Source organism: Rhynchophorus ferrugineus, unplaced genomic scaffold (assembly GCF_030347505.1).
Source record: "Rhynchophorus ferrugineus isolate W39M unplaced genomic scaffold, kcgeb_rfMv2 rfM1, whole genome shotgun sequence".
NCBI lineage: Eukaryota > Metazoa > Arthropoda > Insecta > Coleoptera > Curculionidae > Rhynchophorus > Rhynchophorus ferrugineus.
The window spans coordinates 58919221-58945159 of record NW_027472580.1 but is presented as its reverse complement, the minus strand read 5'-3'; the positions used below and the strand labels follow the sequence as shown (position 1 = coordinate 58945159).

Sequence of the window (25939 nt, the reverse complement as noted above, 5' to 3'; positions counted from 1 at the left end):
CAGTTCTAATATATCATATTAGATTATTTTTCTTGCTGATCTCTCCAATGGATTACGTATTTATTGAAAAACGGTTGCTTCATTCATATATTTCTCATAATTTTCTAACTTTCATAACATAAAATTTGAGATGTTAATATAGCGATAATGTATCTATATAGTGATATCAAAGAACTGAGAACTGAACGATAGTGGTCTATTCTATATATGTGCTAATATTCGTAGTTCTTCACTTCGTAATATTGAAGACGCTAAATCTATTAGGAACATTTAGAGAGAATTTTTTTCATTGGTAGTCAGTATTTAATTAGTATTTTCATAATTTAAATTTTAAATAAACCTAAAGTAACGACAGGGATTACTTCCAAGACCTATTTACTTTCTACTTAATTTATTTTCTTTCTGTTGCCACAAAGGGTTTCAATAACTAAATTAAACTTTTATGTTTTAAATTTTATTTTTATCACCAGTGCATAAATTGTTATTATCAAATAGTATCAGAACCGCAACAGTGACTAATATGATTTAAATAGAATTAATAAACTGTATAAACTTAAAAGTTATATAGTATGTTGTTTTATAATTTCTATTTTAATTAAAAAAGAACCTTTTAATTAAAAAAAGAGTTAAGAACTAATGGGAAAATAAAATTTTAACAATGATTGAAGTCAGTTGAGTTATATATTTCTAAATTATACATTTGATCTCATAACTAATAAAAAACATAATATAATAACAAATAAAAAAAATACAATCAAATAATAGATAAGTATAATTTGCATAAACTATTGAAAATTGATCATTCGAAATTCTTTTTTAAGAGAATTTGTCTCTTATCGCTAAGTTGCCAGGCACATTCATTTAGTTTGATTATAGTATTTAATACCAACAATATAATTTTATCTCAAATGTATTTTGCGATTTTTACTATGAACAGAAATATTCAACAAAAAAGTGTCTTAAAATTATCTGTACATAGAATATTAGCTGGTAAATCGGCTTTTTACAATGGTAGTTTCAACACACCACCGATAGAATATATAGAAGAGAATTCATAACAAAAATGAAGTGAACAGGATGTAGTATAAAATTAGATAGTTGAGCGCTGGCGCCTTTAAATAAATTGAATAAAATTTAATAAAACTGAAAGCTGAAAAACTTAAAATAAAACCACACTTGTATCAATAGATATTTCTTGTGTTGCTCAAGTTTACTAATATACCTTTGTTCTTCACTAAATAACTTAAAATTGGCATATTTGAATATAGAAGTACAAGTATCGATATATACAATTATCTAATAGGTCAATTGAAAAGTCCCTGGCCTGACACATAGATGGCGCTACTAGAACTAAATCCATGTTTTTTTAGTTAGCCACAACCCTCAAAAGATGCGTTTATAAATTTTACAGTTGTCAGATCATTAGTTTGTGAATTATAGCATTTTGAGTGAAGCAACTTGTTATTGTTATTGTGGAAAAAAATGGATAAAAAGGAAATTCAGGGGTTGATAAAATATTGCTTTTTGAAGGGACAAAATACAGTTGAAGCAAAAATTTGGCTTGATGTCGAGTTTCCGGATACTGCCCCAGGAAAATCAACCATCAAGGATTGGTATACTAAGTTCAGACGTGCTGAAATGAGCACCGAAAACGGTGTACGCAGTAGACGCCCAAAAGAAGTTGTTACAGACGAAAACATTTAAAAAATCCACAAAATAATTTTGGATGACCGTAAATTAAAATTGAATGAAATAACAGACACTCTAAAGATATCAATTAAACGTGTACATCATATCATTCACGCATATTTGGGTATGAGAAAACTCTGAGTAAAGTGGGTGCCGCACTTTTAACCAAAAACTACGACGAGTTGATGGTTCGGAGCAGTGTTTGAAGATGATCAAGCTAAATAAACCTGAGTTTTTGCGTCGATATGTGACAATGGATGAAACATGGCTCCATCATTTCACTCCGAAGTCCAATCGACAGTCATCCGAGTGGACTGCACACAATGAACCTGCTCCAAAGCGTGGGATAACAGTCGGCTGTCAAGGAAGGTTATGGCGTCTGTATTTTGGGATGCACATGGAATAATTTTCATTGACTACCTTGAAAAAGGAAGGACCATCAACAGCGACTATAACATAGCGTTATTGGACCGTTTGAAGGACGAATTCGCCGAAGAACGACCGCATTTGAAGCAAAAGAAAGGGCTGCTTCACCAAGACAATGCGATACGGTGCAAGTCAGTGAAAACGTTGGCAAAAATCCATGAATTGGGCTTCGAATGGCTTCCTCATCCACCGTATTCTCCAGATCTGGCCCCCAGCGACTATTTCCTGTTCTCAGATCTCAAGAGAATGCTCGCTGGGAAGAAGTTTTCGTCGAATGAAGAGGTGATCGCCGAAACTGAGGCCTATTTTGAAGCAAAGGACAAATCGCACTACAAAAATGATATCGAAAAGTTGGAGAGTCGCTATAATCAGTCTATAACCCTTGATGAGAATTATGTTGAATAAAAAAAACTAATTTTGTCAAAAAATATTATAGTTACTGCAGTAAGCCGGGGACTAGTCATATATTATTGATGTATTTCCTTTGCATTTGATTTTGGTACACCACCAATGTACCCTAAATGTACCCGGTATGTCTGGAATCTTCCCTTGTAACTTTATATTTTTCATCTTGTAGCATCTAACATTTTATATTTTCTCACATTATATGTCCTTTGAAAATTACTCTGTTCTGGTAATTTTGTTGATTTTGTCATATCCAGAATATATAATAATTTTTATTCATATTGTAATTCTAGTTATGTTTTCTAATGGATTTTCTACCAGTAATATATAGTGTATTAGCAAATATTAAGAAGAAGGAATTAAGATACATTCATAAGCTGAATTTGTCGTCTCATATTCGCTATAAATTTTTAATTTCCTTTGTTATTAATAAAAAAAATAGTGTTTTATTATATTTTTATAGATTTCATCAAATTTTCTTCAAAATCTGTATATAAAAATTTAATAAGCCGGTACAAACATAACCATAGAATTAGCAAATAATAAACACAAACTCATGTGGATTGTCGCAATGTGCATTCGTAAAACATTCCAATCATATAGGATATCGTGTTCACTTTCCTCTGACTTCATACCAAAAACTTTGTTTTTATAACATATTTCTTAGATACGCTTAGTAATTATAAATTAATTTATTACTACATTTCATTTGCACTTGGATTAATTCATAAGCAGGACGAGTGCGAGAAAATACATCAATATGTATTCCTCAATTATAAAATTATAATAACTTATAGTTATAGTTTATACTAAAGGTTCCCTTCAATCTCCCGACATCCTGCGCGTCCTGTCCAGCAGTTGTATTGCTTCCAAGTTAGTATGATTTAGTAATCTTCTTTCTTTCGAGTTTCAAGGCGAAATCTTGGATAACTTCGCAAATCCATTTGATTTGCAGGTCATCGTGCAGTTCTTCGTTGGTTACGTAATGATAGCCATTGGTAATCGAAGAACCTTGTTTTGACAGCGCTGGATGACTAGTTGATTTAATTTTTTAGTGCAACCCCATATTTGCACCCCATAGGTCCAAATTGGCTTTATGATTGTCTTATAAATCAACCTCTTTGATTTTATATCAAGTAGCCAGACTTAACCAGTATCTTCCAACTAACCAGTATAGTTGTTTTATTTTGGTTTTAATGTGTTTTGCTTTTTGTCTAACATTGTTGATGATGTTTCCAATTTAATTTACCGTCAGGATGGATTCCAAGGTATTTAGCTGATTCTGCTTCTGGAATCATTGAATATACCGAAAACTGAAGACAGATTTTATATGTTTGTTAGATAAATAATGATAACATATATATTATACACATTTTGCGTTTTATTGACTGATTCCCGATTGTGACAGAAATATTATCACAATAATATATAACAAGCAGTAAATAAATTAAATGGCTTTACTGACTAATGACGAATTGAATGGATCATACTGGATCTTGTATATTAAAAACAAAATAAATTTATATCGATAAACGATCCAAAAATTTGTACTAATTTATAGATAATCAAGACTCAAGAATCACCAGGAATATATAAAAAAACACCAAAAATTATTGATAATTGAGGTGGTTCAACTTGTCAACAAAGAATGCCTTAAAAGTGAAACGTGCAGAATTTTAATAAAATAACACCTGAATAATGAATGAAATCCATTGATTAAGCTATTAGTCAGAATATAATGTTTAATAATACTTCTTATGTAGTGAAAATTATTTAAAATTTACTTATAATACTTACTTATTACACAGAACTTATTACACCGGTATATTTACAAACAATTAAATAATCTTAAACAATTTTCGCACATAACTAATAGAGGTATCGTTTTCTAAATTGTAGACCAGCTATTTATTAAACTGTGAAAACAGCAGGAAACTTTTATCGATCTGCGAACTTTAGCATGGTTCGTAATTACATAAGCCATTTATTATTCAACGCGGTTCATTTTGTGTCGGCATAAACGACAGCGTTTATAAAATCATTTATACGACGGTCAGTCATGCTTTTCGTATTTTTCTTTCAGTAGAAAACATGGACCAATACCTTCAGTACATCGGCGGCGGTGCTGGAGCTTTGGCCCTCACTGGGGTTGCAGCAGCGTCAGCGTTTTATTTGGCTAGCAGGCCCGCTCCACAACGACCACTGTTTCCGCTTGACGCTCAATGCATACTTGAAGCGGAAGAAGATGGAGTAAGTACATTTTATGTTTTCTCTGAATTATTATTTGTGTGTAAAATAATAAAATTTATTTAAGTTTCTCAAAGGGAATTGAAATATTGTCAACGTGTTTGGTAATATAGGTAGAATAAGCAGTTCATTTATCAACTGGTTTTCATGCAGGAAATTTTTTTTTTGGTTATATATATATATATATATATATATATATATATATATATATATATATATATATATATATATATATATTTATATATATATATATATATATATATATATATATTTATATATAAATTTATATATAGGAGGATCCATCGGCCCTATCTTAGTTTCCAATAATGTTTATGTACACTACACTACATAATATCAAATGGTTTGATTATTTTGAGTTTGTGTCCTGTTCTGGTATTCACATACAACTTCCATATTGACATGATAATGGAGTCTCCTCATGTCTCCTTCTGATTCTTTTATGATTTCCTACGTGATAGTTGATCTATCAGTATGTGACGTCTCGGTGTAAGTCCTGTAGTATCTGTGTGCCTCTATAATACTTCTCAGAACTTTATTCTAGAAAATTCTGGAACATCCCCATAATTAAATTTCATATATCCATATAGGTTTCAATACTTGCTTGTATAACACCAATTTATTATGTTCTGATAATTGTGATTTTGTCCGAATTAACCAATACAATTTCCAATGTATAAACTTATTTTTTTCCTTTTATTTTTTTACATATTCCTTCCAGGTATTACATTAGATTTTACATCAATATTCATTCCCAAATACTTAGCGTTGTTGCTAAATGGAGTGATAGTATTATTTATTGTTATTGGCGCTTTTACTACATCTAGGAATATAGTTGAACATACATTTTTATCTTCATAGGCTGTTTCAATTACATCTGTTATTCTATGCACCCAGTCAATTTTTGAATGTAATGTCACCGAAATGTATGTACGCGCATAACTTCAGACCCACTGCACCAAACTGGACAACTTTTTTATTATTATATTTGTCATTATCCGGACAAGATTTGTCTAAAAAAAGTATACAAAAACATGTTTAACGTTTATACATAATAGGATGAGACAAAAGACAGGTGAGAAAACATTGACAGATTAACGCTTCTTTTTTAAATTCGTTAAAATAAAAGTAGTAACTACATAGTAACTACTACTAGTAAGAATCAAGAGCAAAAAAATATGAAAAGATATTTACAAAAGTGTTAAATACCTTTTGTAATTCTTGATCCGGCTCGAAATATCAAAAATGAAAAAAAACTTGTTCTCCTGTCGATATTGGAGAACCTCTTCGATAGCTCCTTAGTGTTCTGGAGCACCGTTATTTGTATTATGAGCATATTATATTGATTTACAGAATGACACTAATTTCAATTTGCCTTGATTACTCACAGCATACAATTTTAGCTAGACTTGGATGTAAATAATCACTCACTGCATTATTCCATTAATTTAAACTATTAATTTAAACTATTAATTACTCTATTTAAAAGAAGTGAATCAAGGCGATACTTTCGTTTGTTTCTACCTAGTTCGAACTTTTGAACGTTAGTGTTTCATATGAAGCTCTCTGGCGGCATAGTAACGAGGTTCATACAACCCCACCATGAGATAATATATTTTCCAAGAATCTTACCCCATCAATTGATTTACAAAACTTGGACCTATGCGTATGAGTCTAAAACAAAACAACAATTAACTGTTTGGGTTTTTCAAGACGAGTGAAATTCTGCAAAAGGGATTCGTGTACAAAACACTTCGAAGAGAATATTCGTCTGTTTCTTTGGAATAACTGGACATGTAGCAACCGTATTATTACAGTAAACAGAAGTAACGTAGAACATATTCTGAATGGTATACAACCATCTGTTGACCACAGGCGCTTCTAAATAGTAAAAATAAGCGTCAACGAAGGATCATTCTTCATCAAAACAATGCAGGCTCTCACACATCGATTGAAACATCCATCAATTTGACTGCTCAAAAAGTTGAATTGATGGGTCATCCATACAGCCTTGATTTTACATAAAAGGACTCTTTGTTATTTCCGTATATTACATAAATTGCGCGTCCAATGTTTCTCCGCGATTGAAAAAGCTGTTAACGCGTTCAAAAACCATGTTTTTGAGATACTTCAGTCAGGGTGGATAACGTATTACAGAGATTGATATAAACGCATGCAAAAGTTTATTGATCATTAGGATCATCATATTTTGGAAAACAATAGCGCTATTTCCGTTAATAAATGTTTCTAATTAAACTATCTTTTCATTGTTAAGGCCAAAATATCAATAACAACCTTTGTTGATAAAAACGATGTTTGTTTGGTAGCGATCCAATCATCGACCCATTTTCGTTCTTCTTAAACATTTCCAAACCGTGAGTAGACCAAGCCATGCTATATCTGAAGAAGAGGTATCAGAAGGCGCTCTGTCGGGTGAATACACTGGGTGCGGCAGAATTTCTCAATTTATCTGTAACAATATATTCTTCCCAGAACTTGTATACAACGTATTGCCGATTTTTGTGACGGTTTACTGGTATTACAGGTCTCTTTTGTAATAATAAGTTGTTAAGCTTGAACAAATGTCGTCGCTAGAAATCTGCTGAACCGTTTCATTTGGTTTTAGCAGCTCATAATACATTGCATCTTGCTATTCCCACTATTCGGTCTCGATATGGATGGTGTTTCTGGACTAACTTATGGCTGTTTGCACTTAGTAGATAGTAGATAGTAGATCCACTTTTCAATCACCAGTCACACTACGTCTTTACACTACAAAGCTTTTCTTTTATATGTGTAAGCAAAGAAAGTGTAATGTTGAAATCGTTCGAAGCGTTCCAGTTAAATCGTATGATTAATTTCCGATACACGTTCGTACGTTAATTTCCCTGTTTTTGGATCTTTCCTATGGCATGTAAACATCTGAAAATAGTTGATTCATCAAGTTCCTACCTGAAATTTGTTTAAACGATTTAGCTACATTTTCTCCCGATAAATCTTTCAATTCCTTGTCTTCGAACAAAACTGATAATTTCTACCACCATTTTCAATAATAGTATAGATTCCAGCAGTTCACAAGTTACGTTGTATAGTTACGGTTACAAGTAATATTTGCATTTTTATATGCATTACCCTGGTCATTGAATATTGTCCCTTAATTTCGACATGTTAAATTGAACTATAAATATTTATTAACTTCTATTAACTCATATGGATTTATTTTGTCATTGTTCTTGCGAATTTACATTACTTAGTTATTAGAATTTTAGGACTTATTTAACTATTTATCATTGTTAATTCAGTGAACTTGGGACACTCTTAGAAATAATTAACTGCTATTGAAATATAAATGTATTGAAAAATATTAAAGTAAAACGAGCAGTTTTAAAGACAACGCAATATTAGATTTGTATTAGAATAAACAAATGGATTTGACATGTTCACACATCTGTACAAATTATTTCAAAAACATCTCCTGGACAGAAAAGTTGTCATAGGATATTTTAAAAGATAACAATGCGGATGGTTTCAAATAATATTAACACGTTTTGAAAATTAGTAGAAAAACAATTACTCATCTAGTTCAGGATGATCAATATCACTAGACATGTAAGCATTTAAAGGCTTACAATTATCAAAAGACTAATTACCTTTTCAATTTTCTCATAATATAAATTGTGAATGTTAAATATAGTTGACGCAATAGGACAACTTTGTATGCCGCAAATATCACATAGAGCATGATCATGGCGTCAATATCTCTTTAGTATGACTCAGAGAGGGTATAATTATTGGTAGACGTGTCCAATGATACGTCCCAAAATTTCATGTCATTTCCATCATCAGTTTACAAACTACAGTATTTTAATAAACATTTTTTTATTTTAAACACAATGCAAAAAATAATTTTATATCTTGAGTAATCTTTTTATTATAAATATAGACTTGATGACAAACAGTGGTTTGATAAGTATAAGAAGACCCTGCACTGGGGAAATCAATTGTTATTCACTGGTAAGCTGAATGCACAGTGGCACAAACACAAATTATAGCCCAAACTTTGTGTTTTTGTTTTCGGAAAACAAAGAAATTTATTTTTAAGGTTTGAAAAATTAATATTGTGTCAAATAGCTGACACCATAAATATATCAGATGATGTTTATACAGTTATTTGTTAACACCGTATCAAATATAGTACTGTTTGAAGGCCTCATAAAAAATCATTCCTATAGTATCTAGGTATATCTAGATGCCTCGTAGGAGTTTCATCCCCATAACTGCACTTCATATGTCCATATCTGTTTTATATTTCACTTACACAACCACAACTTATATACAATAATCTGTAGCGTTGGTTTGTTGGAAAATCAATAATTATTTTATATTTCGAATCTAGTTCTTTTCTTTTAAATACGGTATCCTTTGATAAATAGAAATAAAATAATCGAAGGAATAGTTATAACTGTAACACTGAATTAAAACGAGATGGAATTGGAATTAACTAAATGGTTATATCCTTACTTTTAAATTATCCTAACATTTACCAATTTGCCCGATGGGCAATAAATATCTTGTTTAGTGCGTTAGGTTGTATTGACTTTAGAGTATTTCGGATTGCCACTTTGGATCACACTCTTTATTGGCTCCAAGATGCAACGTTTTATTCTGAAACCTCTGAAAGATGGTTATTAGATTTGCTAAAAGTACCTCGCAGTTCGATACAGTATCTCCACATAGGCCTAATACTTGACGTATAAAACAATAGCTTGGTAAGGATAATTTGCAATCTAACAAGTCAATTGAAAAGTCCCCGGTCTGACACACAGATGGCGCTAATATAATTAAGTCTATATGTTCTTCATTTAGCCCTAAGATGCGTGTATAAATCTGACAGCTGTCGGATCTTTAGTTTGTGAATTATAGCATTTTAAGTGAAGCGTGCTGATAAAATATTGCTTTTTGAAGGGGAAAAATACAGTTGACGCAAAAACTTGGTTTGGTGCCGGACACTGCCCCAGGAAAATCAACCATCAAGGATTGGTAAGCTAAGTTTAGACGTGGTGAAATGAACACCGAAGACGGTGAACGCAGTGGACGAGACTGTTACCGACGAAAACATACAAAAAATCCACAAAATTATTTTGAATGACCGTAAATTGAAATTGAATGAAATAGCAGACACTCTAAAGATATCAACTGATCGTGTACATCATATCATTCACGAATGTTTGGGTATCAGAAAGCTCTATGCAAAGTAGGTGCCGCGCTAGCTCACTTTTGACCAAAAACGACGACGAGTTGATGATTCGGCGCAGTGTTTGAAGATGATCAAGCGTAATAAACACGAGTTTTTGCGTCGATATGTGACAATGAATTAAACATGATTCCATCATTTCACTCCGAAGTTCATTCGAGTGACCATGAACCCGTTCCAAAGCGTGGGAAAACGCAACTGTCGGCTGGCAATGTTATGACGTCTGTATTTTGGGATGCACATAGAATAATTTTCATTGGCTACTTTGAAAAAGGAAGGACCATTAACAGCGACTGATACATAGCGTTATTCAACCGTTTGAAGGACGAAATCGCCGAAAAACGGCCGCATTTGAAGAAAAAGGAAGTGCTGCTTCACAAAGACAATGCACCGTGTCAAACATGCATGAATTGGGCTTCGAATTGCTTCCTCATCCACCGTATTCTCCTGATCCGGCCCCCAGTGACTATTTCCTGTTCTCAGATCTCCAAATAATGCTCGCTGGGAAGAAATTATCGTCGAATGAAGAGGTGATCGCCGAAGCTGGAACCTATTTTGAAGCAAAGGTCAAATAGTACTACAAAAATGGTATCGAAAAGTTGGAGGGTCGCTATAATCAGTGTATCACCCTTTAAGGGAATTATGTTGAACAAAAAAAAAGCAATTTTGCCAAAAAAAACTGTTTTACTATGGTAGGCCGGGGATTTTTCAATTGACGTGTTATAAGCCAATATATCTCATGTTAAGCCCAAGTTGATATTTAAAATCACCGCATTGTCTGTATATGTAGTATGCCACAGTAGTAGTTCCTACCGGCTTGATTGGCGCAGTGGTAAGGGCGACAGGACGGCCCACCTGCTGTTGCGATAGTCGCCGGATCGAATCCTGCTGGGGCATGGTCGTAAATTTATGTTTGTTATTGTTTAACATTTGTGATTGTCCTAGGTAAGAGTGCAAAATCTGACAAGGAAAATGATTCCAGTCACGCCAGTAACCAGGCTGTGTAAGACCGGATATTTTTTGGGATAATTTCTAAGTTGGTCACTCGCCAGTCGGTTAAATGCCGAGGACCGGTGGTTCGGGACCCACGTTAAGCAGTAGGTCCTGTCCAGATAAACCCTCGTTGGTAAAAAAAGACTTTAAAATATAAAAGTAGTAGTTCTTGAGGTCGGTAACTGTATATAAAAGTATAACAATGGACCAAGGGCCCTGTCCCCCGCAGACCACTTGAATATATTGGATGCAGTTCAGTCGTTTCTTCGCCCTATTTCACAGTAAACTGTCTATCTGTGTAGTTTGATTTTAGTAGCTGTAAATGAGAGTACGTCAGGAGCTTTTTCAGTTTAATTTATTCTCCAGTCTAGCGGATAAATAATTGTATCGTTTAAGCTATTATTTGTTTAATTGATCAATCTTTCTGTTGTTCCGTGCTTGTTTCGGAAACCACATTGATGTTCTAGTATAATATTTCTTTCTTGTGTTGTTTTCTGAGCCTCTTGATGTACAATTGGATAAATATCCAATCCGAAAAGTTTGGATATCACATATAATAGACTTATAGGACGGTGTTTTAATGTCTGCTTATGTATACCAACATCAGTTTCGAGTATTAATTGCTATTTTATAGCGTATTTTTTTAATAAATATTTGAGATAAGTAACTGTTCTCTAGGATAAATACTGGAGATGATGACAGTAATCATTACCTATTTAAATAAATCGGATTAATTTATTTATAAAAATGTCTATATTTATAAACAAATTATTAAATAAATAGATTTATTGAAAAATAATTGTTTTTTTTTGTAACTTTTCTATATCTGGAAAAAGTACAGATATTTTTTTATTGATTTGATAAATATATCGACAGTTTTTCAACATGCCAACTTCATTACGTTCTGTGGGAACATTTCCAATTCCGGATAATTCCTGGATTTTTAACCGTTATCTGCATTTGTGCGAAACCACATAATAAAAATGCAAAATAAGTTTTTTGATGCTTTTGATTCCAGCTTCATTTTTTACTAACTATATACTGACATCATATGATACTGACGAGCATTTTGGATTAATGATTTTAAATCTTAAAATAGAAGAAAACACTTCTTGCCTGAAAACCTTCTTGCAGAAATAATATATTATAGAATCGTTTTTCAAACTATTCACCATCCCTGTTATGGAGTATACTATTGTAATCAATCTTAGCATTGTTCAATATTAATTCCTTCCGCTGAAGTGTGTATTGAATTGTTACGTAGCATTTAAATCAATTTTTCTCAAGAGACTCAAATAGTAGCCATATAGTTATCAGTTTTTTCATCGCGATGTGATCTTACATGACATTAGTAAACATGCTATTCCGCAATCATTCTATTCGCTTAATGTAGCTCTACCAGACTTCCAAGTTCTTCCTAAATGCAAAATACAACTTCAAGTTGGTCTTGAATTGTTTCAGAATATTAAGAGTTAACTAAATACTATTTCAGAATTCAAGAACTCTTTCGAATGCTGAAAGAAATGCTGGCATGTATTCAATAGAATAAAATACATTTGGAGAAATAAAATCGACGGCCTGCATTTTATTTCAAAAGTCTTATTTATGTTTACCATAGTACTTCATCATACCTTAAAAAAATAAACTTTCATATAAAAAATAAATAAATCGATCTAATTGTATTTGTGAGAGCACTGAACCAAACAAAATTTATATACCCACACATTGTCCTACAGATTATATCATATAAAAACGTAAAATTTCTTGATCATGAATCAGAAATATACTACGTCAAGAAAATAACGATTTATTGTTCTTTTCCTCAAATTTAGATTTTTATGAACATTTGTTTTGCGTATTGTTCTTTTAGCGAAGGCCAGCCTGACGTTTGTCATTTTCTTTTCAGGGTTGTATTCAAAACAACGCCAGTTTAAGTGATTTCTGTTACAATGATGCCATTTCAATGTTTCTTATTGTATAAAGTTCCTTATTTATGGTGGGTACAATGCATACCGAATGAGTTTAACATAATTACAATGTTGTAACGTAATCTTTTATCTTTAATGCTTTTTTTGCTTCTTTTGGTAGTTTCATTATTAATTTCAACCTTGGGTCGTTATAATAACTACTGAATGCAAACATGTTCTAAATTAAACACAATGGCGTGATTTATTAAATTTCATCGTTTTACGCGTTAGTGATAATGAGAAGCCTTAAATGGCTTATCTTATAGCGGATGGACAGCATAATATTTTAAAACTATTTTTCTTTTCTTTGAAATTAATTACAGTAGTTTCATAACCTTTTACAATAGCAAAAATTAAATTACAAACATTTGTGATATTACAACATAGAAAATATTGAATTTTGTACACCAATAAAATACTTGTTTTTGAAGACAGCAACAAGTACTCAGCGTAATTAGCTTTTTTTGATCCAACGTATTCTAATAATCTCATGATATATGCTTCATGATAAGACTATATCGACAAACTAGGATACGAATTACTTTCCACCCCGTATATTACCTTGATTTGCCATCAAATGATTATTATTTAGTTCTATATTTAAGTTTATTTTCTGTATTGCTAATGCTATGATTTTATATAATACTCGTATCCATAATTAATGTCTTCTGTTTTTTTAACACTAGAATTTAATTAAATTTACAACTTTATAATACTCTAATATAATGATAATTTAAACATTATTATTGTAAGAATAACAATATATAAAAACGAAACAATTATAAATAATACGGTACAGTTTGATGGAAATAATTTCTTCTAAACTATATCTGTTAGTTAAATGAATTTATTCTCGTTTTTTACATTTAGTCAAACAGAGGCTCAGTATGGAACTACTTCTTTGGTATCCCAAAAAAGAAAGAAAACCAAAACCATCACTGTCCAAACTGAAATTAAATATTGATACTGCAAGAGTTATATTTGATAATTTCGTTAGAACCTAATCTATAAACCTATATCAACTACTAATTATGATTATCACTTACTAATAGTATTACAGAGAAAAATGGGTGAGAGATAGATTATAGGGTGTCAGTAAATTGATCACTAGAACATTTTTTTAAACCAATTTCTTGTCTTTTAGGCCTAAAATAAAATTAAGTACTAAATTCCTTCACAATTATTTTCTTACGCGATTTTCTCACGATTTTATGCAAAACTCTTATTATTTACCAGATACCAGATGGGGTTGGTCTTATAACCTTGAATGAGATTATTTTAGCGTTTATACATCTCAAAACCCTCTCGATGTTTCCTCTCAAAATAATCTTGAGGCGGGGCTAAAACTTGCCTTTATTGAACTAAATATTTTAGCGAGTATCCGTCAGTCAAAGCTGGACTGTGCGGCTATCAAACATCATTGATGTTTTTTTCATGAGGTTACATTTTCTACATTTCATTTTTGACCCTACATTTTCCCATATTTACCATTAGCTCATTCCTTGTAGCTTTTAGGTTAGAAAACGGCTCAGGTAATTTGAATATAACTTTAAACTCAGTATTTAATACCATAAGAATGCTGGCTGTTGTTCTTTGAAGCAACGGAAGATTGGTAAGTAAACCTGTTCAGCCTTACCTTATTCTGCTTCCCATTTTATGGCAGATGGGCATTGGATCTTATTGCTCATTTGGAGGATTATTCTATTTATATCCATCAAGCTGAATGTTCCAGTTTAAAGAAGAACATACACGAGGTGATTAAGTTATTTCTCTAACTTTCTTTAACATACCATGAAAAAGCAGGGTATTTATCAGCTGATTCCTCAGCCGTCAATGGCACTTCCTTAAATAGTTTAACCTCTCAGTACCGGGGCTCTCACCCCGAAAATCGTCACAAGTTTCGAAACATCTGCTAGTAAAAGAGAGGTTGATTAAAAATTTTCAAAAAGCTTGTGCTTTATATCTATACTCTTATTTATTGCAAAAATTATTAGTTTTTTAGTGTCTGAAACTATTATTAACATTCAAACTATTTCAAGAGACATTCTGGTTAACCCATTGTGATTAACAACGTTAATGAAAGCTTATTATTTTACTTATAAACAAACACTAATGACCATATTCGTAAAGTCGTCCAATTTATTTAAATATAGAAGAAGTATCAAAATATATTAATATTTATTCATCATTTTAATTAACCGTGAAATTTAATGTAATAGAAATTGTTTAACCATTAAAAACGGCTTGAATATTCAAATGAATGAAAATTTTAAAATGTTATGAAATATAATATAATTTTGTTATATTTTAGAATCTAATTTTCTACCTAACACCTTCTTCTTTCTACCTAATACCTTCTATCTAACATTTCTAACTCATCAACTAAGTGGATCTGGACTGAATTTACTACTTACCATGAGAGCATATCCCGTGACTGATCTTATAATCTTATCTATAGATAATAACAGCTGCAAACAATAACTAATATAAATTTACATCCATCTCTGGGCGGGATTTGAACCTACAACCTTTAAAGTACTGGTTGGACCAACTATTTTTAAATGCTCAAATTTGGAAATAAAATTTACGGACTTTTTACCTTTATATACTTCAAAAATATCTACTTCGTTATGTGATGCCATGTAAAGTGAATTTACATATCTCTGATAAATCTGAAGCGACAGAAATGCTTAGATATTTTATTTAAACTTATTATCAAAGACAAACATTTACGTATCAAGAATCTTAAAAATCAATTCACTACAAATATTTTCAAAACGAGATATTCGGATGAGCATTTGTTCATTTCAACATGTTCATGTTCATTCATGTTGTATTTTTATGTTACAATAAGAAGAGAGGATTAATGCTTATGTTTACTAATGAGAATTTCTTTACACAATATTTACAAACTAAACTATTATAACATTAAAAATAAAAGCTGAATAACTATCCTTATAATATTGTTTAAATTTTTATAAGATAAGTTATAAGATATTTCAGTTTAAACATATCTGGTTTTAATACACAATTGCTTGAACGGCAATTAGATGCATATGATTAACTTATTGAAGAAATCTAATAATAATTAAGTGATCAGCCGTTAATGCAGTGCTCAAGAGGATATGATGGTACCTCCTACTATTGCACCAGCCAGGGTTTTAAACATTTGGGTGTTGTTTATGTTTATAATGGGGTATACAACCCTGAAAAGAATAACTTTCCGGGTCACGCCGGAAGCCAGTTTAGTTCGAATAAAATATTTTCTGAGATGGTCATTCATTGGACACTCCAATCGATACCAGTCGGTAGGCTTAATAGCGAGAACTGCGGTTCGGTGTCTGAAAAATAACATAATAGTTTAATTGAATCACTCAATTGAATAGTCCCCGGCCTGAAACATAGATGGCGCTATTAGAATTATATTAATATGTTTTTCAGTTAGCCCTAACCCTCAAAAGATGCGTGTATAAATTTGACAACTGTCGGATCATTAGTTTGTGAATTATAGTATTTTAAGTGTGATTTTGTTAGTTTTGTTATTTGAAAAATATGGATAAAAAGGAATTTCGCGTGTTGATAAAATATTGCTTTTTGAAGGGAATAAATACAGTTAAAGCAAAAACTCGGCTTGATGCCGAGTTTCCGGACACTGCCCCAGGAGAATAAACCATCAAGAATTGATATGCTAAGTTTAGACATGGTGAAATGAGCACCGAAGACTGTGAACGCAGAGGACGCCCAAAAGATGCTGTTACCGACGAAAATATTTAAAAAATCCACAAAATGATTTTCAATGACCGTATATTGAAATTGAATGAAATATCAGGCACTCTAAAGATATCAACAGAACCTGTACATCATATCATTCACGAATATTTGGGTATGAGAAAGCAAAAGTGGGCGCGGCGCGAGCTCACTTTTGACCAAAAGCAATGACGAGTGGAGGATTCGGAGCAGTGTTTGAAGATGATCAAGCGTAATAAACCCGAGTTTTTGCATCGATATGTGACAATATATGAAACATGGCTCTACCATTTCTCTCCGAAGTCCAATTGACAGTCATCCGAGTGGACTGCACACGATGAACCCGCTCCAAAGCGTAGGAAAACGCAATAGTCGACTGACAAGGTTTTGGCATCTGTATTTTGGGATGCGCATGGAATAATTTTCATTGACGACCTTGAAAAGGAAGGACCATCAACAGCGACTATTACATAGCGTTATTGGACAGTTTGAAGGACAAAATCGCCGAAAAACAGCCGCATTTGAAGAAAAAGAAAGTACTGCTTCACCAAGACACAAGTCAGTGAAAACGATGGCGAAAATCCATGAATTGGGATTCGAATTATTTCCTCATCCACCATATTCTCTAGATCTGGCCCCCAGCGACTATTTCCTATTCGCAGATCTCAAAAGAATGCTCACTGGGAAGAAATTTTCGTCGAATGAAGAGGTGATCGCCGAAACTGAGGTCTATTTTGAAAAGACAAATCGTGCTACGAAAATGGTATCGAAAAGTAGGAGGGTCGACATAATCAGTGTATCAACCTTGAAAAGAATTATGTTGAATAAAAAAAAAACCTAATTTTGCCAAGAAAAATGTGTTTTACTATTGTAAGCCGGGGACTTTTCAAATGACCTATTATATTGACCTAAACAAGGGAGGCTTAACTCTAGCAAGACTTGATTTATTTAACGATGTAGCATGCCGCACTGTCGTTGTCATCTAATCGTTTTAACTGAGCGCGACATTATATATACGATGTACGCGAAATTTGACATTTTGTTCCAACCGCTTGGATGTCGGCCAATTCCAAGCTTAATATCCAGAATAATATCAAGCCGAACAAACAACGCGATATCAATAATTTATATTATGATGCCAAATTAAAAATCATTACTTATCCATACGAAAATGCTAAAATGTTTGAATCATATGATGGGATAAACGTAGTGTTAAGTAGGATATTTAAGATCACGTGGAGTCGAAATTTGAAAATAATATTTATCATTAGCACCGTTGGCGTCAAACTTCATGTTTTAATAAGCCAATTAATCATGATGCGATTTCATCATGTGACAACTTTTAAATGTAATGAAAACATTTATTTTTATTTAAACTATACTATGCGTATGTATACCATAATTAAATTTGAACATGAATATTAGGTAAGGTGAATTATGGTGCTTATGGTGATCTATTTAATATTAAGGCATAAATCGTCACTCAATAACTATTAATGTTATTCATTGTTATTGTGGAGTTTTCACTGGAATAGAAACACAGATTCGTTTCACTTATTTATTTACCATAGAGATATACATGCTAGAGATGAGGATGGACAGGAATATAGGACACGAATATATATATGTGGATGCAAGCGATGCTTATTTATTTAAATTACGCTTCAACTGCTTCTCTCCACGTCTTTTCCATGTTGACAAGTGCTTTTTTCTACGCTCCTGGAACCTGAATCTGAATCTGAAGCACATTTTCAAAATAAAACGGAAACCGTTGGAATTAATTTACCACTCTTGACCTGTATATTGATGAATAAAATCGAACTTTTATATTTTGTTTTTTTTAATAACATATTTATTAGGTATGCTTAGTTACAATCTTAATTATAAATTAATTTATTACTACATGTCATTTACCCTTGGATTAATTCACAAGCAAGACTAGTGCGAGATAAATACATCAATATGTAACATATTCCTCAATTATAAAAGTATAATAACTAATATAGTTTACACTAAAGGAAAACACTTTATTTAAGTTCGTATGGTTTGATTTGCTTCAATCTTCCTATTACCTTCGCGTTATCCAGTAGTTGTATTGCTTCCACTTTAGTGTGATTTAGTAATCTTATTTCATGTTTTAAGGTGAAATCTTGGATAACTTCGCAAATCCATTTGATTTCCAGGTCATCGTGATGTTCTTCGTTAGTTACGTAGCGATAGGCATTGGTAATTAATCGAAGAATTTTGTTTTGGCAGCGTTGGATGACTAGTTGATTTGATTTTTAGTGCATCCCCATATTTGCAATCCATAGGTCCAAATTGGCTTTATGATTGTCTGATAAATCAATCTCTTTGATTTTAGATCAAGTTGAGAATATCTTCCAACTAACTATAGTTGTTTATTTTGGTTCTAATGTGTTTTGCTTTTTGTCTAACATGATGTTTCCAATTTAATCTACAGTCAAGATGGATGTCGAGATATTTAGCTGATTCTGCTTGAGGAATCGAGCATCCATTGAGTAATACAATTAGGTTTTTATTATTTCGCCGCAATTCAAAATTTGAAAAACATGAACATATTTGGAGCTATTAAGTTGAATTTTCCAATCTTTAGTCCATTTGTAGATTTTTTGTCTGCCACTTGTACTTTTTGTACTGCCCTAGGCAGAGATATGTCGCTTGCCATAATAAATGTATCGTCATTTCTTTTGTTGTTGCGATGTCAGCAGCGTATAGCAGATACAGGAGAGGTCCTAAGACGCTACCTTGTGTAACTCCAGCCAAAATAGTATTAAATGTCGAGAACTCCATTTCGTGCGAGACTCTACATTTTCTTTCTAAAATATATGACTCCAAAAGTTGACAATAGCTACGCGGTATCAATTTGCTCATTTTACAGATTAATCCCAAATGACAAACCCGATCAAAAGCTTGTGAGACATCCAGGTATATTGCAGGGCAGTATTTATTTTTCTCAAACAATTTTCAATAACAGCAGTTACTTTGTGCTCTTGATCTATTGTTGACCGGTGATTTCGAAAACCAAACTGGAAGGTTGGTACTATTACAAAACGTTTAATACGTTTAAATATTAGTTTCTCAAATAGTTTTGATATTGCAAGTAGCAGCGAAATAGGCGTGTAAGATTGGACTTGTTCTGCAAGTTTCTCAGGTTCTTTTGGCACAATTATTTGTGCCATCTTAAAGAGTTCCGGATTATGCTTCAGTCTTAAACAGGTATTACATATCTATGTCAACATGATGATTACTTTTCGTGGCAGAACTGCCACGAAAAGTCCAATAATCCAGGTGAAGTTTTATCTATTTCAGGTGCCTTTTTAGGATTAAGGTTATCAATTTCAGTGGCAACTTCCAAAGGAGAAAATAGATTTAGATCTACATCGGGTTGATAAAAGGGAGATGTATCTATTGTAAATTCTATATCGATATAGATATATAGACAGGTTGAAATATATTAGCTAAATAACGTGCGACCGATTCAGCTTTATCATCGTTGCGTCGAACCCATTCATTTCGGTAAATTTTAATTGGCGGTAACTTTTAAAATGAAGTATATAGTCATGATTATATGAAATTTAAGTCAGATGAAGCTGAGCCTCACAAAATAAAGAACTTCGTATTTTTTTGTAATTTATCTTTTAAAAAATTAATGTTCGTTGTGTACTGTTTGTAATTTCTGTCAAATCGTCTGGTATCTATTTTACTTCTTTCTAAATCACTATCATAGTTCTTAAATATTATCTAGAAATCCTTGATACAAAACATATTCTTTATCATTTTATATAGTTTCTTAATACAAGTATGATAACTATTCATCTCTTTCGATTTGCTTTATTTTTACTTTTTGGTATCACAATGGAATATTATCATATGATCTTGGATCTAATAAAAGTTTCTTGAAGTATAAAACATAATATTTTACTACTATCAATAAATTTACAAACGAATATAAATATTTTTATACCCTTCATAATGAAAAGTTGTTTTAATATACATTCGAGTGTTGTCTTCAGGATTTACATGATTTACATCGAGATATAAAATACCTTCCAATTATCTTTTGGTACTACAGTGTTTGTATTTTGATGCCGTTTCCATTTATTGCTGCATTTTAATTAAATTAGCATAACAGCTAGCATTGTAACGTAAAGTGTTATAACTTTGGGCTTGTTGCTAAAATACCTATTGTTATTAAAAGTTGGAAAAGTGTCAAATCTCAGTCACGCCTGTGATCACCCCAATCACGCTTTTGAAATGATCTCCACATTGGTGGTTACTCGCTAGTACAGGAACCTCATGAGTTTCTCAGCCATGGAGATGAATCCCGAATGATCGTTAAACTATAGTTTCAGCAGTGAGGAATCTAAATATGTTATACAAACATAAATATTGAATATTGCATCAATATATTTGTTTACAAAGGATTTTTAAAATTGAAAGTTTCTTGGTCATTCATATCTGAATTATTGACATCTTGATTGGATCTAGGGCGTTTCGCTATCAGTACAAATTTCGTCTTCAGGACGGCAGCTCTAATCGCCGTGACAGACACTTGTTTAAATAGGATAGCCTCATTAGAAAGAGCTTCCTATATTTATATTTAGTATGTTTTATGGGTTGTTTCAAACGTGCTATAGTGACTTGTTGTCTTCAGTGACTAAATATTTAGATAAATGGAATTTCAAAAGCATGTATTGTAACCTGTTATTTACTCGATAATATATGATATAATTTAATTTAAACAAACATTAACCTGATCATATAAGCATTAATACATTTAAATTTATATTAATTATAAACTTATAGAAAATTATTAAATACGTTTTAAATTATCTAAATTGCAGGAAATACATAAACTTAAATAAGAACATTTTTATATAGTTTATTAGCGTGTAGGTTAATTTTGTGAAAGTTGGATATAAAAATTATTTAGCAACTTACATAAAATTTTATAATATTGCATAACAGGGGATAAAAACTCTACAGGCCAGGTTAATAACACTAACAAAAATATACCTAAATGAATTAAGATACACAGGTATAAAATATTATATTGATTGAACTATTATATGAATTGAATTATTATATGAACTTCTGTGGCTAAAATTATTCGATTTTAAGTTATTTACAATTTAAAATTTTATATTTATAAAATTGAAGAAAAGGTAACTTTTCATTTTTAATAGATTGCTTTTAAAATAGCATATCTTTTAGTAATAGTTATTCAAGAAAGTTAAACTATAATGTATTTAAAAGGAAATACATCATGGTACATTTTAGTTTTCTTTACATTTTCTCGGTCAAAAATTAGTGTTAAAATTGATTTTTGTTCCGGAAATTTGGATATTGAAAATAACTTCATTGGGCTGAAAAGTTTTGATGCGTTCACTGTGTAGCTCAGGCCTTCCGACTCTTCCGACATCACATCAACATCATCCATCAAAAATCGAATTGAAATTTGTTCGAATTGAAATCTTGTAGTGACATCAAAAAGTAGCCAAAACGTCATCTATCCAAATGACCAAAGTATGTAATAATGAATGTATAATGTATAATAAATAATAAATTCGTTTTGTAAAATATATAAAAAAACGAAATTACTTTTTCCCCAATATATGATTTCATATATGTAACATGTAACAAAACTACAAAACTATTTTATTACAATATAGTAAAAGAAGATTAAAAATTGTAAAGAAAATAAATTATTTACTCAATATCAATAATTCAAAGTTATAGTAATGATGATTTAAATTGGCTATTTACCAATTCGAATGCTTATCAAAAATAGTCAGACAGTGTTGTTGGTCCAGGTAAATGGCCATGGTTCGAGGTTCACGTTTTGTTGGAAATTTACAATAATAAAAATAGAAGTTTAAGCAAAATAAATTCTTCTAGAATAAAAATATATTTAGTAATATTTAATAAATCAGCTTCATTAGACTATGAGATGTAATATAGTTATGTTATCCAGAATTTAAAAAATTTACTGGTTGGTCCTTCTGCTAATGCAGGTGCTAAACTCGCTAAATATTAATTGGGTATAATTGCGAAAATTAAAAGCATAACCATAATATTCAAGCCCAGTTTGGCTAAGACCGAATGTCTTCTGGTATATCTCTAAATTAGTCACACGGCGGTTGTGATTTCTGTTGTCATTTATTCCAATTTACAAGATTGTATAAATATCCGTATAAGGAAAAGAAAGTATTGTTAAATAACCTCATAAAGATGCTTTTTTGCGATAAGGAATTCAAATTATTATACGGATTTCAAATAAAATCCCAAGAAAGAAACAGTGCCTAGTACATTACAAAAAAATACCAACGTACTCAATATTTTATTATTGAACATTGAGTTGATGAAAATTCTTGAAAAATTCGTATAATTATAACAAACTTTATATATAGTAAAACAAGAACATTAATGAAGTAACATGCTATGAGTATGTAATAATGTTAGGTTGTCCAAAATATTAGTCGGAATAAAAAACCATAAAAATTTTGGTATTTTTAGTACAATTTCTCTTAACTCATACAATGTATGCTTACCTGCATCACTTATAGTGCATTTCCTGAAGACATAATAATGTGTGACAGTTATTACCTATTCCTTTAAAGAATATCTTTTTTCACGAAATAATTTTTTAACTTGTAAGGTAATCCAGAAGTTAAACAATTCGTTCTTTAAATATTTGCTCCTTAATACTTAAATGTTTTTTTGGGAAATATGTTTTTCTTCTACAAAACTAGTCTTTCACGATTTTTTAAATTAAATTGGATAAAAAAAATATAATAATATTCTTTTATTCTTCTTTTATTTTTTTATAAACTTCGTGGTTTTCCAAGGTAACCTTTTGCAACCTAAAAAACTGACGCTGCCATTTTATTGGCTAATTTCAAAACATCTTGCTTTGATGCCAAGGAAGTGCTCGCATCTATAGTTTAGGATGATAAAATGAGAAATTATGTTTCATTCCTTTATTAGCCTATCGCTTATTTTATTTATTTACTTTTATTATATTACCAAATATGTTATATATAGTAATACTTACAGACTAATTATATAATGGTTAACAGATACTGATGATTATTTAGTTCATAATAAATTACATCTTCATTACAAAAACAACATTATTTTTATATAGAACTAATTGAAATAAAAAATATTTTTTCCACAATGTTGTTAATTAATATTTAGTTATAAAATTAGTTGTACCAAAGATCGAACCTATAAACATCATTATATTAACTTAATTAACCTTATTAGTAAAGCAGCATGATTAAAATTGTCACGTCTATTAATATCTTCCTGATCGTAAACTAGTTTATGATGCACATATTTAATTTACGAATTTTCATACATCTTTTTATCGCTTTTTAAACCAAAACGTGCTTTTTGAAGCGTATGTGTAACGAATGGTCATTTATCCCGCCATAAAGTTTGTTATTCGATTTTAAATTAACGACTTGTAACAAATGGACCGAATACGGTCCTGACAATCGACCACTCATGCAAATTGACCTCGGGATATTATTGGAAGCGAAGGTGACAAAAAGCTCAATAGTTTATTTTTATCAGGCTTAGGTATTTCGCGACAAAATATTAGATAAGAATTACATTGGACTGCTTTCATCAATATTTCAATCAATAAGACTCCTTAATAAGAGTTCCTCTTTAAGTTAATTTAATTAATTATTTTTCTGAAATAATATTTTTCTGTTATTTGGAATAAATTAATTATTCGTATAACAAACACATCTAAAATTTTATATATTAACCGATATCCTACATATTCAGTTTGCCCTATATATTTCATTGGACATTTAAACACAACTGAAGCATTTGATTTTGTATATGGGATATTCTGTCAATCGTCAGTAAAATCCCTGATGATTTCAAGTCACACTATTTTAATTCAACGTTATTCCACTTTCATTAATCGTAATAACTTATACCTTAAAATGAATAATAAGGCTTCGTTCTACTATCACATGTTGATGTTGTAGGTCTCTTATCACTACTTTTCGTCAAGCCTTGGTAAGCAAAGAAGTACTAGAATGGAGCAAAACGAACAGGATTGGGAGCTTTGTGTTATTACTAGTAGTACTTTTTGTTATTGATGGTTGTCTTGATCTTCTATTCAAAAGATCAACTTCACGGCAGAAGTCTATCTGATGAAATTATTCACTCTTCATCTTTTATATCTAATTCGTACGAGTTATTCATGCATTATATACATTTTAAGTTCAAATTTCTTTTAATTGCTATATATTATTAGCTCTATATTTTTGTCTATATTTTAACACGAAAACTGTCTTTGCTTGCTCAATAATGAGAAACACTATTGGTTACATAAAAAATTTAAATAAAATAAGTAAAATTAAAATTTCATCGACCAGGTCAATTGCAGCTGTCAGGTACAGCTATTAATTACACATCCATTGTAAATAATATGTTATATAGAAAGTGGTAAATGAGTGATCAAGGTGAAGGTATAGTCGTTCTACTGTTAGTCACTCGCCAGTCGGAAGCATTAATGCTAAGAACCATGGCTCCACATTAAGCAGTAATTTCTGTACAAGTAAGCCCTAGTGGGTAAAAAATTACTCTAAAATATAAAACAAGAAAACTGTTTACTAGGAATATTAGTGCAAAAGTCAATATTTTAATATCATAACGTTGTGAATCTTTAAGAATTCCTGAAATCCTTATTTTTAATTTGTTTATCATTAAAAATAGAGACTGAATTTTTTGCATGCACTGTTACGAACAACAGTGTTAACTTACCTAACTTCTCATTTTTTAATGGAAAATTATTAACGAACTTTTTTATTTGTTTTAACTATTACACACTTTGATCAACGATAACTACATAAATTTAAACATAGAAATGTTGAGCGATTTATTAGACATATAATAAAACAAAATCCGTTGTTGATCTGAAAATACACTTATGATGTTTATACGAGTGATTTAAAACATTTGCTTTAAGGAAACTTAAATAACTGCATGATTAAACAGTCAATCAGCCTAGATATTCGCACGTGATATTATAAAAATAATTAGGCAAACAATCTTGACTCACCCGATTGGATTAGGAATTCCTTACTTTTAGAGCACTTACTAAATTACTTTAATTTGGTATCATAAAATAGCTTTAAGAATGTTC

General features: G+C 31.2%; 1 protein-coding gene across 10 annotated transcripts in view; it reads left to right on the top strand.

Annotated features, from left to right (window-relative positions):
* LOC143198892 (long-chain-fatty-acid--CoA ligase 6) overlaps positions 1-25939 on the top strand; it is a 127112-nt gene that overhangs the window by 68515 nt on the left and 32658 nt on the right. For 5 of the 10 annotated variants that reach the window (XM_076408512.1, XM_076408548.1, XM_076408528.1 and 2 more), the window contains exon 2: positions 4604-4770. In XM_076408512.1, the coding sequence (XP_076264627.1) occupies positions 4604-4770 (167 nt within the window). The remainder of the gene's footprint in view (positions 1-4603; positions 4771-25939) is intronic. The other 5 variants (XM_076408520.1, XM_076408565.1, XM_076408575.1 and 2 more) reach the window with 1 other exon arrangement.